Source organism: Balaenoptera physalus (genome assembly GCF_965194825.1).
Source record: "Balaenoptera physalus genome assembly, chromosome: 5".
NCBI lineage: Eukaryota > Metazoa > Chordata > Mammalia > Artiodactyla > Balaenopteridae > Balaenoptera > Balaenoptera physalus.
Genome location: NC_138884.1, coordinates 107,762,406 through 107,778,474, shown reverse-complemented (window position 1 = coordinate 107,778,474; position 16,069 = coordinate 107,762,406). Strand labels below are relative to the sequence as shown.

General features: G+C 38.1%; 2 protein-coding genes across 11 annotated transcripts in view; both read left to right on the top strand.

Moving 5' to 3' along the window:
* CC2D2A (coiled-coil and C2 domain containing 2A) overlaps window positions 1-16,069 on the top strand; it is a 275,853-nt gene that overhangs the window by 65,790 nt on the left and 193,994 nt on the right. For 3 of the 4 annotated variants that reach the window (XM_082461973.1, XM_082461970.1, XM_082461968.1), the window contains exon 1: window positions 15,325-15,423. The exons of the other annotated variant lie outside the window; for it this stretch is intronic. The gene's annotated coding sequence lies outside the window, so the exon portion shown is untranslated. Of the gene's footprint in view, window positions 1-15,324; window positions 15,424-16,069 lie in introns of those variants that run through there. 4 annotated transcript variants of the gene reach the window in all.
* The window catches only part of C1QTNF7 (C1q and TNF related 7), a 130,492-nt gene that overhangs the window by 108,420 nt on the left and 6,003 nt on the right, over window positions 1-16,069 (top strand). For 4 of the 7 annotated variants that reach the window (XM_082462021.1, XM_082462016.1, XM_082462018.1 and 1 more), the window contains exon 2: window positions 15,178-15,423. In XM_082462021.1, the coding sequence (XP_082318147.1) occupies window positions 15,186-15,423 (238 nt within the window). In that variant the 5' untranslated portion in view covers window positions 15,178-15,185. Of the gene's footprint in view, window positions 1-5,039; window positions 6,639-12,883; window positions 12,951-15,177; window positions 15,424-16,069 lie in introns of those variants that run through there. The other 3 variants (XM_082462020.1, XM_082462017.1, XM_082462022.1) reach the window with 2 other exon arrangements.

The following is a 16,069-nucleotide window of genomic DNA, read 5'->3' as shown; positions in this document are numbered from 1 at the left end:
CATTTCTTTAGACAAACCCTAGGTCTCAGCTAGGTTGCCGTGCTTAAACACTCCCATAATACCCTTTACTTTCCCTTCAGAAAACACTTTCCAGAGTTTCCTGAATTTATCAAATGATCTTCTATGTCTTAAATATGATATAAATAAGAAGCGACTTCATTTTTCTCCCATCACTTTTTCTAGTCAAATCCTGTTGGATCTTCTTCCCTGCCCTTTCGTGACAACTCAGGCAAATTCCTTAGCTTTCTGGTCACTTTGAATGACATGAATAATCTCGTTGGTCAATTGTGACTCATTTTCAGACATTAAAAAGACAAATCTAAATCAACACCTCAATATCACATCCAATAGAAAGCTTGTCCTTTCCAAGTCTTCAGCTCAGAATATGTTATGCTTTTCACTCTTGCCCCATCTCCTACCTCTCCTTCTACTTTGGGCATGTCCAGTGTCAGATCGGAAGGGAGGAGAATTAGAAAAATGTGACCAAAGTGTGTTTACTTAATAGGTACTTGTATGGTTCTTTTCTGACTTCCGATACCTGCTTGGTGCTCCAGGTATTCAAATATGGCTCTCTCTGTTTGAACATTTCCCATGGCCGTTAGAGGCTTTCTGAGGGACCTCCATGTTGTACAATTTCCTAATATGGGTGATAAACACCTTGGGTGATACCCTGCTTTGCCCCATACCATCCTCAGCTTCTGCAGTCAGTGGTATGCTAGATGGCTTCTCACTGGCTTCCTCATCCTAGAAGGACTCCCTCCTGGCTCAAGAGGTCCCAAATAAATGGCCCAATCCCAGTTGCCATCCTCAGTACCATCTGCCTCTTGGGAAATTCATACATCCTTGCCTCGCCAATAGCTGCTTCTATACTGCTCTCTCTTCTCCAGATAGCCGTCTGCCTTCAGAATTCTCTAATTTCTATGATCACATAAGACATCAAACTTTAGGGGTAGGTCAAGCTCCCCCACATTTCTCTGATCTCATGAGAACTGCAAGGCTTTCAGTTTCACAGTTCAGTTAATATCCAACTGGAGAACAAGATGGTTTCTTTCTTGCAGGCACCTCTAATACTGTCCGTAATCTCTTGGGGTCCTTGTCACTAGTCTGGGAGTTGGGGAAGGGGGTATTATTCCTCCATCTCCTCCCTCATAGGAAGGGAGAGGAGAGGTCCTTGGCACTCCCTTATCAGCTAATGACTCTCTACCTTGATGTCTCCCTTCAACTATTCATCCCTTTTGAATCTCTAGTTTTCTCTTATGTGGGTAAAAATGGACTATAGCTAGTATCAGATCCAGCTGGTTTTTGGCAAGTCTTAAATGGATGTATGAGAACTGATTGCCCATTATTCTCTGCCTTGAGTGCTCAACTGAAACTCCAAGATGATGGAAAGTCCCAATTAACATCTGCTAAAACATAGCCTTATGCTTATTTGATGAATGTCTGTCTTCCCTACTAGACTTTTTCTCTCTAAGGGTAAGGGCTCCATGTTTGCTCCCCATTGAATACCAAGATCAAGCACTCAGTATCTGGCATATAGTAGGAGCTCAATAAGTATGTAATGAGGTGACTAACAAAAGAACAGACTAAAAGAGTGAGAAGACCAGATCAGATTTATATCACTGACACTCCCTGGCTTGGAAGGACTAACAGAGGAGACATCATTTGAGCAAAAGTAGATAAGGTAAAGATGCCCAATTTCTGACTGCTTATCAGAATTACCCATAGAGCTTTTGAAAAGTATCAGTATCTAGAACTAATCCACTGGTGTGCTGATACAGTAGATCTAGTTAAGAATCCACGAGTTAAAGTGCATAAGAGAGATCCAAATAATGTGCTAGGAGGGTTCGAGTGAAGTGAAGGCTGTACCTGCTGAGAGTATCAGGGAGACTTTCTGGCGAAAGCAATGCATAAGGAGGACAAAAGCAAGCATATGAAGAAAAAGGCATGGGAAGGACATGGCCAACAGGGACTTGCAAGCAAGAGGAGATGATATAACCAAGGCACTGAGGCTAGAAAGACAAGGTTAGATTCCCGCCCGAACCCAGTGCTATGGGGAGGAAGAGGAGGAGTCAGGCGTGCAATCCACCCACCAGCAAGCTGTGTGGATGCAGGAACCTGGTCTTGTAAAGTTAGAAACGCCCTATGGGGATACATGGTACAGTGGTTAGGTGGGCCAACTGTGGATCAGCCTGCCCAAATCCCTCATCTACAAAGGGAGGATGATAAAATTACTCACCTCAAGAGGTTATGGTGAGGATTAAAGGAGAAAATGATGTAATGTCTTAGCACATAAGCTAGAACCTTCTTTTTAAAATAATTCTAGTACCGAGAATTGGCTTATATATATTCCCAGTGCTGTGCTGATTTAGCTTAGACCAGCTAGCAAGGGCCAACTCCACACAACTTTGTATTCAGTGAATATCAGGTTGGTAGCTTGAAATTGGCCGTGATGGAAGTATTTACACCAAGGAAACTGACAAAGCTATCAATCTGTACCTGTTTCTTGAGAGCTGGTTCACCAGCACACTGTGAGATGTTCCGTGAACATTGATTGGATTGATCTAGATTGAACTGAATTCAGTTGAAAAGTGAGTTAAGGTTACAGGAAAATAAGCACAAGCTGAGAGGAGAAAAAAATGTCTGCCTAGAAAAGACAGAATAAGACCTTGTCCTCGGCATGAGTGGCAGGTGTAAATGGAACCCGACTTTTTTACTTTAAGCCAATACTTCCTTCAGCATATTTTTCTACCCATCATTTTTTTTTTTAACTACTGTCTCTAAAATAAGTGTGAAAATAACTGAGTGAAATAGGCAATAACAAGCTTTAGTAACATCTGAGGTCTGAATGCTCTAGAACACAATTTCAACGGTTTTATTCTCTCTGTGAAGAAGAGTAAATCCAGGAAGATATAGATTATAATAAGTTAGCTAAGATGAAAAATAATGAAGAAAAAAATCAAATATTGCAGAACAGAAAAAATACAGTGATACTTTAATAATATAAGAAACCTTGCCATCAAACACTAAAGGGAATTTAAGGAAGTTATGAATGACACAGAAAAAACAAATATGAACACCCATAAATTGTGTCAACCCTTGGTCAAGTTAAGACAGAAAAATAAGAACACATCTACCTCTTTTGGAGGTCAAAAAATTTACCCATTTCTAAGCTCTTTGATGGTGATTGTACCAATCCAAAGAAGAGTGAATGAGAAAAGCCCTTTAAGAAGTCATCATTTACATGCACCCCAATATTCATAACAGCATTATTTACAATAGCCAAGAAATGGAAACAACCTAAGTGTCCACTGACAGATGAATAGATAAAGAAGATGTGGTATATATATATATACAGTGGAATAGTACTCAGCCATAAAAAAGAATGAAATAATGCCATTTATAGCAACATGGATGGACCTACAGATTATCATACTAAGTGAAGTAAGTCAGAGAAAGATAAACATCATACAGTATCACTTATATGTGGAATCTAAAAAAAGATACAAATGAAGTTATTTACAAAACAGAAACAGACTCACAGATATAGAAAATAAACTTATGGTTACCAAAAGGGAAAGGGGGGGGGATAAATTAGAAGTTTGGGATTAGCAGATACACACTACTATACATAAAATAGATAAACAATAAGGTCCTACTATATAGCACAGGGAACTATATTCAATATCTTGTAATAAACTATAATGGAAAAAAATCTGAGAAAAGAATATATGTATATATATAACTGAATCAATTTGCTGTACACCAGAAACTAACATAACATTGTAAATCAACTATACTTCAGTAAAAATAAAGTCATCCCTTGTATAAAAATAAATGAACATATCCACAGGCTGACATCCCAGAAATTAAGATTATAAGGACTGCTATTCTAGTCCAGCCTTTTAGAAGACCTCAGAGGGGAGTGTGGAGAGATTACCTTCAAATCAGATAGTTAGGGCCTTCTTACACAAGACAGTGGGTTGTTCTGTGGTGTTAGGCTAGGAGTGAACTAATGAAAGAATTCAGCCTCTATGACCTATGTGCCAGTTCAAGTTCAAATACAGTCATGCCATTTTTCTTTCTTCCAATTAGTTCTCAGGATCCCATTTTCTTTTATTAGCAGGTAGACTAGTCAAGATCTAAATCCTCCCCTCCATGAATGATCTAAGAATTCTAGGGGCATTCTTGGTTCAAATGGGGTCATGTCTACTTCTATCCCAGGCAGAAAGTGAAAAACAAAAGTTTTGTCCACTAGTCCTGTTGCTTTAGCTGCCACCAAATTGCCACACTCTAATTGTGCAGAATCTAGTAGATGCTTGTCCATTTGTAGGAGATGCTCTCACTAACCCTGGTACTACCACCTTACTAAGCTTTAATATAATGACCCTGTTAATTCACCGTTGTGTGTTCAACCACTGTTCCCCAAAGGAGAGCTGCGATGACAGAATCACTGAAGACAGACGAACTTTCAGCTTCATCCACATACTCCACCAAAACCAGCCACCCCCAAATCCTTTAATGCTTTTGGCCCAGACTCCCAAGTACCTCCCGCTCAATTCCATTCTGTGGTCCACAGTATTCTTTCTTCACAGCAGGCTTTGGACCAAACCAACCCTGTCGTCCATGACTAATTTCTTTAAGTTTACATCATGGAAAGAAGGGGCTGGGTCATTGGTTCCTTCCTTTCCAGAAGGCCCTGGATGCTTTAAGTAAATAGTCTCAACCCCTCTCCAGCCAAGGGTCCCTGAGAGGAAAACCTTCATCAAACCACTACCAAGTGCTTCTCTTTATGCAAAGAGTCATCTGAGTAACCTCTCTCAATAACAAGTATCCCCTTCCAGGTGACTTGTATCTCTACTTGTATGTAAGGTATAGAGTGGCTGACATTAATTTTTAAGCTCCACCTCACGAGGCACAAGATGAGAGAATATTAAGAACGGTGAGAAAACTTAGAAATAATCAAGGACAACCATTTTATTTTTTTATATCTTTATTGGAGTATAATTGCTTTACAATGTTGTGTTAGTTTCTGCTGTACAACAAAGTGAATCAACTATACGTATACATATATCCCCACATCCCCTCCCTCTTGATCCTCCCTCCCACCCTCCCTATCCCACCCCTCTAGGTCATCACAAAGCATCGAGCTGATCTCCCTGTGCTATGCAGCTGCTTCCCACTAGCCATCCATTTTACATTCGGTAGTGTATATATATCAGTGCTACTCTCTCACTTTGTCCTAGCTTCCCATTCCCCCCCCCGTCCTCAAGTCTGTTCTCTACCTCTGCGTCTTTATTCCTGCCCTGCCACTAGGTTCATCAGTACTGTTTTTTTAGATTCCATATATGTGTGTTAGCATACAGTATTTGTTTTTCTCTTTCTGACTTACTTCACTCTCTATGACAGACTCTAGGTCCATCCACCTCTTTACAAATAACTCAATTTCATTCCTTTTTATAGCTGAGTAATATAAGGACAACCATTTTATTTTGAGGATGAGGAAACTCTCTCTGAATAAGATCCTACTCTACTTTAGCAAAAGTTGTGCCTCACTTCTATGCTCAAGGCATTATTTTTATGACTCTACGTTGGCACTCAGATTTTGGACAGCCAATAAATTCAAAAGACTATGTCCTCCAGATGGGAGGGTGGATAGCTAAGGCAAAATAAAGCCCATGAATCTTCTCGGTCAAATTTGTGATTCGTGCTCATTTCCCCAACTGGAAGTATTTCTTTCAATTTGCATTCTTAGTAGCTTGAGAAGAATGGTGGGGAAAGCAGGATAAAAATAAAATTTTTCGGTCACTCAGTTTCCATAAACGCCATTATGAATTACATACTGCTGTTGTAAGGATATACATGAAGTTCGTATCAAAAGGACAAAAAGAAATTGATAGCACTGAAGATGAGTCGTCATAGGGTCTGGAGAAGCATTCTGCCTTTTGAGTTGTGATCCATTCTCTATACAAACAAAGACCTATTAGTCTTCAGAAAATATCCAATCATTTATCCATTCAGAGAACAAAGAAAACAGCAGTACAGTATTCATCACCCTCTTTCATTTTGCAGCACATAGGATGAGGGACCATTTTCCTGCCGTATTTACCCAGAATAGGGACATCTTTCCTTGTTATCTCACGAGACACAATCCCACTTCCAGAATCTGAAGATTCTACATTGAAAATGCTCAAAAAGGACATAACTTTTTTCTCTAAGTTAACAAATAATTTCCACTCAGTGAGTAATTTTTTTCCTGAAACATCCACTCAGTGGAAAACAAATGAAGAGGGGAAAAAATTAAGTAAACAAATCTGAAAACGAGGCCGCAACACACAGAGATGGAGGCGCCTCTACAGTTAACGGTCAAGAAAAGCAGGCACTTTCAGGTTTAACTCAAACAAAATCGAGGTTTTTAACTGGCCCTGATTGAGCCTCACCCAATGAATGACTTCCAGTGCCTCTGGCTCTTTGGGACTAACGGAGAGAATTATTTTTAGCACAACTATTTGGAAACCTCTGAGAACTTGGATCTGTTTTTCTGTCTGGTACCAAAGCAAGATTTTCTCTGAGCTCTCATGAAAGATCCTCAGTCTCTTGTGGATTTAGAATTCTGGAGCAACCCACCATCCCAGAGCAAGGTATGGTGTTTACTTTTTTTTTTAGAATTTTGACAGATGTGGATGCAATGTCCTATTTCATTATGGTAGCTTTTGAGTTTATTAAACAGATGGCTCTGGAAGAAGAATCCATGAAACTGAAGACCTGGGTTCAAATCTCTGGTCTGACATTAGCTTTGTGATCATAAACAAGTTACCTGACTTCTCTGGACATTGGTTCCCTGTCCGACCTAACACAAAAGGGTCCTTGGGAAGACGATACAGGCTTAACGTTGCTCTGTAGATGACAAAATATTTGACAGATGTTAGAACAGATTACTGTTGTGCCATCATAGCCTTTTACATACAGCAGATGGAGCTTTATAAATTATGAACTGTTTGTAAGAATAAATATTGATGAATATTTTCCTTCATTCAACCTTTGTTGAGCCTCTACTGTAGATCAGTCTTTGTCCTAAACGTTCGTGATAGAGTTTGCATTTTGGTGGAGAAAAAGCAATTGTTAGCCATAACACAATGTGGTTGTGTGGCTATGCTGGGTGGAGTAGAGACAGGAGAAGGAAGGGACTTCATGGCCAACAGAAGAAGCCGTTCTGAGGAGGAAAACCAGGGCCCCAAAGGGAGAGCTGAGGAAGAACAAACAGAAGGCACTGGGGTGTGAGCAGCTCAGGTCCGATCCCATCTTGTTCACGGTGCACTCCTAGTGCAGCCAGAGGAGGACAAACCCTGCTGTTGTGAAATCCCTTCCCCTGCAGGCCAAGGATATATCTCGTTTTGGCCTCCATGGTTACCTACCCTCCTTCTAATGATTTCCAGGCAAAACACATTTTCAACTTGAATTAGTAATCGAGCCCTTTGCCATGAAGTAATGTTACAGTTTCCCTCACATGATGTCAGGGAAAACCCAAGTGTTTAGAGACAAAAGAGCTCAGTTCAAATCCTGCCTGGGCCATCTTTTGGGCTGTGTGGACTTGAACCCTCAGACTCTCCATTTTATTATTTGTAAAGTGAAGATAATAGCACCAACTTCATTAAAGTGGTGTGGGGATTGAGTAAATGGTGTCTTTAAAGCACAGTAATAAGAATACTAGTAGGTTCCATACATCCTAATTAATCTTTTTTTTTTTACTTAGTTTTTTTGTGGTAAAATATACACAACATAAAATTTGCCAGAGTACACAGTTCTATGGCATTAGGTACATTCACAACGCTGTACAACCATCACCACCATCCATCTCCAGAACTTTTCATCTTCCCCAACTGAAACTCTGTCTTCATTAAACACTCACGCATCATTTCCCCCTCCCTCCAGCCCTTGGCAATCACCATTCTATTTTCTTTCTTTACAATTTTGATTATTCTAGACACATCATATAAGTAGAATCATACAATATTTGTCCTTTTGTGACTGGCTTATTTCACTTGGCATTAAAGTCTTCAAGATTCACCCATGTTGTAATATGTGTCAAAAATTTCTTCCTTTAAAAGCTGAATAATATTCCATTGTATGTATGTGCCACATTTTGTTTAACCATTCATCTGTTAATGGACACTTGAGTTGCTTCCACCTTTTGGCTATTGTGAATAATGCTGCTGTGAATATGGGTATACAAACATATTTGAGCCCCTGCTTTCATTTCTTTTGGGTATACCCAGAAATGGAATTGCTGGATTATATGATAATTCTATATTAAATTTTTTGAGTAATCACCATACTGTTTTGTACAGCAGCTGGACAATTTTACATGTCTATCAACTACATTTTAAATTTTTTTCCAGCTTTATTGTGATATAATTAACATATAACATTGTGTAAGTTTAGGGTATATGACATGAAGATTTGGTACACATATGTATTGCAAAATGATTAACACAATAAGATTAGTTGACACATCCATCACCTCAGGTAATTATTATTTTTTGTGTGTAGTGAGAACATTTAAGATCAACTCTCTCAGCAACTTTCAAGTGTATGATACAGTATTGTTAATTATAGACACCACATTATACATTAGAGCCTCAAAACGTATTCATCTCATAGCTGGAAGATCCTTTGTTTGTACCCTTTGGCCAACAACTCCTTGTTTCCTCCACACTCCAGCCCCCGCTAATCACAATTCTACTTTGATTCTATGAGTTAAGCTTTTTAGATTTCACATATAAGCAAGATAATTTGTCTTTCTCTGCCTGATTTATTTCACTTAGCATAATGCCTTCAAGGTTCATCCATGTTGTCACAAATGACAGAATTTCCTTCTTTTTTGTGGCTGAATAATATTCCATTGTATATTTTATACACACACACACACACACACATATATATATATATATATATATATATATCACATTTTCTTTATCCATTCATCTGTTGATGGAAATTTAGGTTTCTCCCACATCTTGGCTATTGTGAATAATACTGCTATGAACATTGGGCTGCATGTACCTTTTCAAATTAGAGTTTTCATGGGAATACAGATATCTCTCCAAGGTAATGATTTTCATTTCCTTCAGATAGATACTACTCAAAAGTGATATTGCTGGATCATATGGTAGTTCTATTTTTAATTTCTTGAGGAATCTCCATATTGTTTTCCCTAGTGGCCATACCAGTTTATATTCTCACCAACAGTGTACAGTATTCCTTTTCTCCATGTTCCCACCAACACTTATTGTCTCTGGTCTTTTTATGATGGCCATTCTAACAGGTGTGAGGTGATAGCTTATTGGGGTTTTGATTTTCAAATTCCTGATAATAAGTGATGTTGAGCATCTTTTCATGTACCTGCTGTCCATTCATATGTCCTCTTTGGAAAAATGTCTATTCAGATTCTTTACCCATTTTTAATTGGATTATTTGGTTTTTAGTATTGTTATATGAGTTCTTTATGTATTTTGGATATTAACCTCTTCTCAGATACATGAGTGGCAAATTTTCTCCCCCATAGGTTGCCTATTCATTTTGTTGATCATTTCTTTTGCTATGCAGCTTTTTAGTTTGATGTAGTCCCACTTGTTTATTTTTGCTTTTCTTGCTTATGCTTTTGGTGTCATATTCAAAAAACTGTTGCCAAGACCAGTGTCAAGTGCTTTTTCCCTGGGTGTTTTTCCAGAGGTTTTATGATTTTAAGCCTTACATTTAAGTCCTTAACCCATTTTGAGTTATATTTTTGAGTGGTGTGAGATAGGGTTCCAATTTCTTATTTATTTATTTTTTTGCATGTGAATATCTAGTTTTTTCCAACACCATTTATTTATTGAAGAGACTATATTTTGTCTGGTGAGTATTCTTGGCTCCCTTGTCAAGTATTAGTTGACCATGTATGCATGGGCTTATTTTATTTTATAATAAAGAAAAAACATGTTATTTACTGAAAGCTCTCAAACTGTGGACACATTTTCTAGAAGGTGAATCTTTGCACTGATTTATTCAGTATTTCTCCAAGTGTTTTCCATAGCTAGTTTAGCAAAAATAAAGGGTTTTATGACTTTAAAATTTTACAAAACACTATATACTACATTCCTGCCTTACAGGTTCAAAATATACATTAATATGAAGGCTTCGAAATCTATAGTACCACAAAGTATTATAATTGTTAAAATAGGGATTTAAAAAAATTAAAGATCTGTTACTTTGTAATCCTTACAGAAAAATAGGATAGAGAGTCATTTACAGCTAACATCCAAGACAGATCTGTTCAAATTAACAATATTTCCAGAGCTTTGATTTTCTAACTCCAAAGGAGCACACTAGTGGAAAAAAATAATATATTTTAGCACATATTCTACATAAATTTACATAATTCAATGCAATCTTTCAAAGTATTTTGTATGAGGAGTGACTGCTAATGTGTATGTTTCTTTTTGTAGTTTTAAAAATGTTCTAAAATTAGATTATGGTGTACATTGAATTGTATACCTTAAATTGGTCAGTTTTATGGTGTGTAAATTAAATCTCAAAAAGCTGTTTAAAAGTATTGTAATGTGTATAGAGCCATAACTCACATAGTTCATTCCCAGCCAGAATAACCAAATTCATCGCAAACCAGTGGGGCAGGGGTTGAAGGATGGATTTTTTAATACAAGGTGTTGAAAATATAAAGTTGGATCCCTACCTCACACTTTTTAATCAGAAAAACTCCAATGGCTCAAATTTTAAAGGTGAAATAATGAAAATAAAATTGAAAGAAAAGTGGGAGAATTCTTTTTATTATCTTGAAGTGGGGAAGGTCTTCTAAACACAAGAAATTGAACCCCCAAAAATGTCTTCAAGATAAAAAGATTTTTTAAAATACATGAATGAAGTGAAAAAACAAACTGGGAAAAGCTATTTGCTGCTCATGTCATAAACCACATGCAAAGAATATACATATAAATATCTATCGCACTATTGTTTGTAATAGCACAAGAATAAAAATGTCCCAAGTATCCATCAATAGGTGACTCGTTAAATATAATAGATTCTTACGATGGATATTCCATTGCGACTAAAAAAAGAATGAGGCAGCTTTATCTGTATACTGATATCTCCAAGCTAAGTGGAAAAGAAAGGTGCAGGAATTTGCATACAGTATGCCTACAGGCGGAGGGACTCACAAGAAACTAGCAACAGTTATTGCCTCTAGAGAGAGAACCTACATGTCTGGGAGACTGAGAGGAAAGAGAAGAGATTTCCTTTTCATTGCACATCTTTTTTTAATTTTATGAACGTGCATGTTTTATCTATACAAAAATAAATATTTTAAATACTTTAGACTATACAAAATTAAAACAACTTAAATCCTTTATCTGTATTTCTCAAACAGATACTGCAAAAGGGACCCATAGACCCCAGGAATATTTCTTTAAATTCTCTCTTTCCTCTTTCTTTTGTAGTATTCTCATATTCCATAATTTCTATCTAGTCTTTTTCCCACAAAAATCACACCTTCCCCACCCCCAAAATCTCCTTTGCCCTCAGCCTGAGTTTTTTGTGCTAAGCACTATTCTAGGTGGTTGGAGACATCAATGGCTAAGACAAAGATCCCTGCCCTCATGAAGCTTACGTTCTATCAGATAGAGATATTTACAAATTTAAAAGCATAATAAAATTAAGAATAATCTAGTAAATTAGAGGATGATGAGTACAATGGAGAATAGAAAAAAATAGAACAGAAAGAGGGCACGTCATGGGTAGGAGAAGGTCATTTGCAATGTTAGATGAGGAGGTGAAGGTTAGCTTTAATGAAATGGTAGCATTTGAACAAAGGCAGAAGCAGATGCGGGAGGGAGACATGTAGGCATCTTGGAGAAAACAGTTCCAGACAGAGGGAAGAGACAGTGTGAAGGCCCTAAGGCAGAGCGTATCTGGCATCTTCGAGAAACATCAAGGAATCCAGTGTGACAGATGATGAGGAAGTGGGAAGAGAGTAGAAGAAGATGAAGTCAGGGAGGTAAGAAAGATGGGCAACAAATCAAGTAGGGCCTTGTAGACCATGTACCACGAGGCTTTTGACTTTTAAATGAAATGAAGAACCATTACAAGATAATGCCACTGTAGTTTTCCATTGTAACCCACACCCCTTTGTCATCCTGACGATTTGAGTCCCAAGCCTCGAACCAAGCCACTCACCATCATGTCATCATCACGGGTCAGGTGCCACAACACCTCGCTCCTCAATTCTGATGAGGATTATTAATGGATAACCATTCTGAGTGCCTTTCAAAGTATTCTAACTGAGAATGCTTTCAGCATTTAAACTACTGTGCAGACAATATTCTAGTGCATTTGTCAAAGAATTGCAAACCATTTGTTCAATGAGTATCTTTGTTTCAGTTGTTTTAATTTATTCTTTCTTTGAGTACCTTTGCCTGACTCTTGGAAATATTAACATCCTTTCTTCCAAGCACATCTTTAAAACTTCTGCATCCTCTATCCATCATAACCTCAACTCTGACCACACGCTCCTTCATAGACTGATCCCCAACTATTGGCATGAGTGTTCTCAGCATCTCCACCAGTGTCTGAGATGCCACTGCCCAAAGCACCTTCTCACCAGATCGTTTCAAGTCCCTCTTAGGACCAGCTCCTGGCTTCAGCTACAGCATCGCATTCCATGTCTGGTTAAAAGCCTCCTTATAAGTATCTGTTCTCCTCTTTTAAATCCCTTCCCAAAGCTTCCTCTAATCAGTTTTTTGCAAGGTGGAAGATCTAACAATTTAATCATCCTGTCTTGTTTTAACTGACAAGGGTTTGAATAAAAGATTCTTTCCATTTTCTTTCATCTGAGGCACCTTTGGAAGGGCTGGTATGTTTATCAGATCTGCTGGGCTTTTCAGAACATGCCTTAATCCCAGGTGAGTAATAAGATAAATAATTTTGAGTTTGTGTTCTATAAGCAGACAGGGCATAGAAAAATGTTCTCTTTGATTTTTTTTTTGGTGAGGGGTAAGGACACTGGTAACATGGAGATTTGGTCAAGGGTACAGAGCCTATATTTGGATAAGTTGCTTCAGTTTTTCACTAATAAGATTTCTAAGAATCAGACTTATTTTGAACCACATGTGCACACTATGTTTTTCTCAGTTTGTCATTCCTATGCTCTGGAAAATTTCTGGATCTAATTCCAAGATGTTGCAATTTCCTCATGGGTGCTATAAAAGTGGTACAGTGTGCTGATTAATTTTCTGATGTGGCTGTCAAAAAAAAAGAAACTTTATCTAACTGATTTTCCCACATGTTATGATTATTTCCTTTTGACAAGTATACACCAGGCATATACATCAAGCACTGTACAGATTTCTTTTTTTTATTTTATTGATGTATTGTTGATTTACAATGTTGTGTTAATGTCTTCTGCACAGCAAAGTGACATATATATACATTCTTTTTCACATTATTTTCCATAATGGTTTGTCAAAAGACATTGAGTATAGTTCCCTGTGCTATACAGTAGGACCTTGTTATTTATCCATCCTATATATAATAGTTTGCCTCTGTTAATCCCAAACTCCCAATCCTTCCCTGCCCTACACCCTCTCCCTTGGCAGTCACAAGTCTGTCCTCTATATCTGTGAGTCTGTTTTCGTTCCGTAGATATGTTGATTTGTATCATATTTTAGATTCCACATATAAGTGATATCATATGGTATTTGATATGGTATCATATCTTTCTCTTTCTGACTTACTTTTCATAGTATGATAATCTCTAGGTCCATCCATGTTGCTGCAAATGGCATTATTTCACTCTTTTTTATGGCTAATATTCCACTGTGTTTATGTGTGTGTGTGTATGCATATATATATACCACATATTCTTTATCCATTCATCTGTCGATAGACTTTCAGGTTGTTTCCACAGATGTCTTATTAAAGTATAGGTCCAACCATGCAAAAACTGCTCATTTATACCATCCCAGAATCACATGTATACTCCCACCCAAGATGCTGATAGCTCTAAGACATTAGCCTAGAAAATCAAGGGTCCCAAGACTACACTATGCACCCCTCAGCCTATATGCCAAATGTGATGCTAATAAATGATGCATCATCCTCAGTGGCCAGGCTTTGTGGAGGGAAAAACCAAATCCCATTAGATCAGAGCTGAAGAGATCTGTTGCCTGCTTCACTCGGACTATGTGGCAACATGTGTGATTTAATTTCACTCACCCCTTTAATTGAGCCCCAGTGCTAACAGCTTAATGGGACAGTACGGCATTATATCCTGCAGATTTTAAATTAAAGTTTGAGACACCTCCACTCAGGACATGCACAGTACTCCAATTAACACTAATTGACATTACACATGATTATCAAATGAAAAACATAATTTTCCTGAAAATGTCACTTCCTTTTTCTTGCTTTAAAAAGCCTATAAATTCTCAGAAAATGACTGTGGAAGCATGCAAAGATTAGATATAAAGGTGTCTATCTAGCATGGTGTTTATACTAGCAGAAAACTGGAAGCAAACGTCTATAATGGGGAATGTTGTACATAAAGGATAGTAGAAGCAAATGCAACAATTTTTTTAATGTTATGAATAATTTTTGACATGGGAAGATGCTCACGACATATTGTTAAGTGAAAAAAAGTTAAAGACTTGCAGCAATGTCATAACATCACTTTTCTTCATAGCATAGAAAGAAAACACCAGAAGGATGTATACGTCAAAATGTAAAGAGTAATTATCTGTGAGTGGTGAGAATAACTTTAATGTTTATCTTATTCATTTGCATCTCTAATTTTCTTTTTAAAAATGTGTACTTTTGCAAAAACAAAACATTGTTTTTCAAAGTCCACCATTGATTCCTGCAGAAAAGAAAATGCAACAAAGTGATTTATTCTGGAATTTTTAAAATCTTCACCGACTTCATCTCCACCAACCCTTGTGTGGGGCACTGAGAACTCTCTATCAATAAAGTGCTAATAATTTTCAATGGAATTATGAGGGCAAACAGGGTATTTAGACACACATGGAGAGGTGAGCCCTGGGGTGAATTGTTGCAAATGTCCATTCTGATGTTCAGTTATGCCAAAAACCCCACCTAAGAGGGTGCATTTATGTCCGTGTGTTTCTCTTCCAGAGCCAAAGATGTTTGTCTTGCTCTATGTTACAAGTTTTGCCATTTGTGCGAGTGGACAACCTCGGGGTAATCAGTTCAAAGGAGACAGCTACTCCCCAAGATATATCTGTAGCATTCCTGGCTTACCTGGACCTCCAGGCCCCCCTGGAGCAAATGGCTCCCCTGGGCCCCATGGTCGGATCGGCCTTCCAGGACGAGATGGTAGAGACGGCAGGAAAGGAGAGAAAGGTGAAAAGGGGGCTGCAGGTAATGAATGAAGTTCCATAAAAAAAACCCTCTGTCACCCCCACCTGAAAATCACTCCCTTGTTTTGTTGCTTTTTCTAATGAGAATTGCCCTTTAAATCCCTTCTCAACTTCACCTTCATTAATCGTAACAATTTACTGAGTCCTCACTATGCTTCAGATACTGCTCTAAACCCTCTACCTGCATTCTCACTGCATCGTAATGACACCTCTTTCAAGGGGACGTGATCACGTTTTATACATGAGAACACAGAGCGGTAGCATGATTAAATGAATTACTGAAGATGGAAGTGCATGTCTAGTGACTGGCAGAGCTGGAGTCATCTGGAACATCTGATGTCCGTGACCTCTGGGCTGGTACAGCCAGCCGGCAATGGTTGCATGCGAGAGAGCATGGATGGATAGACGGACAGATGGATGGGGAGGAGACGGAGAGATGAAAGAGAGGCAGGAACTAGGAGCCAAAAGCACAGGGGCCATCCTGCTCTGCACTCATATCCTTAACAAAGACACAAAAGGCTTACTTGTCACAAAGGAAATGACAATAATACCATATAGCCTACCTTTCCTAGTTCAACACTCTCCCACCTGTCCTGTAGCAGCTGAAATATAGACGTCTTATTGCTCTTTACAGCAACACAATTGTG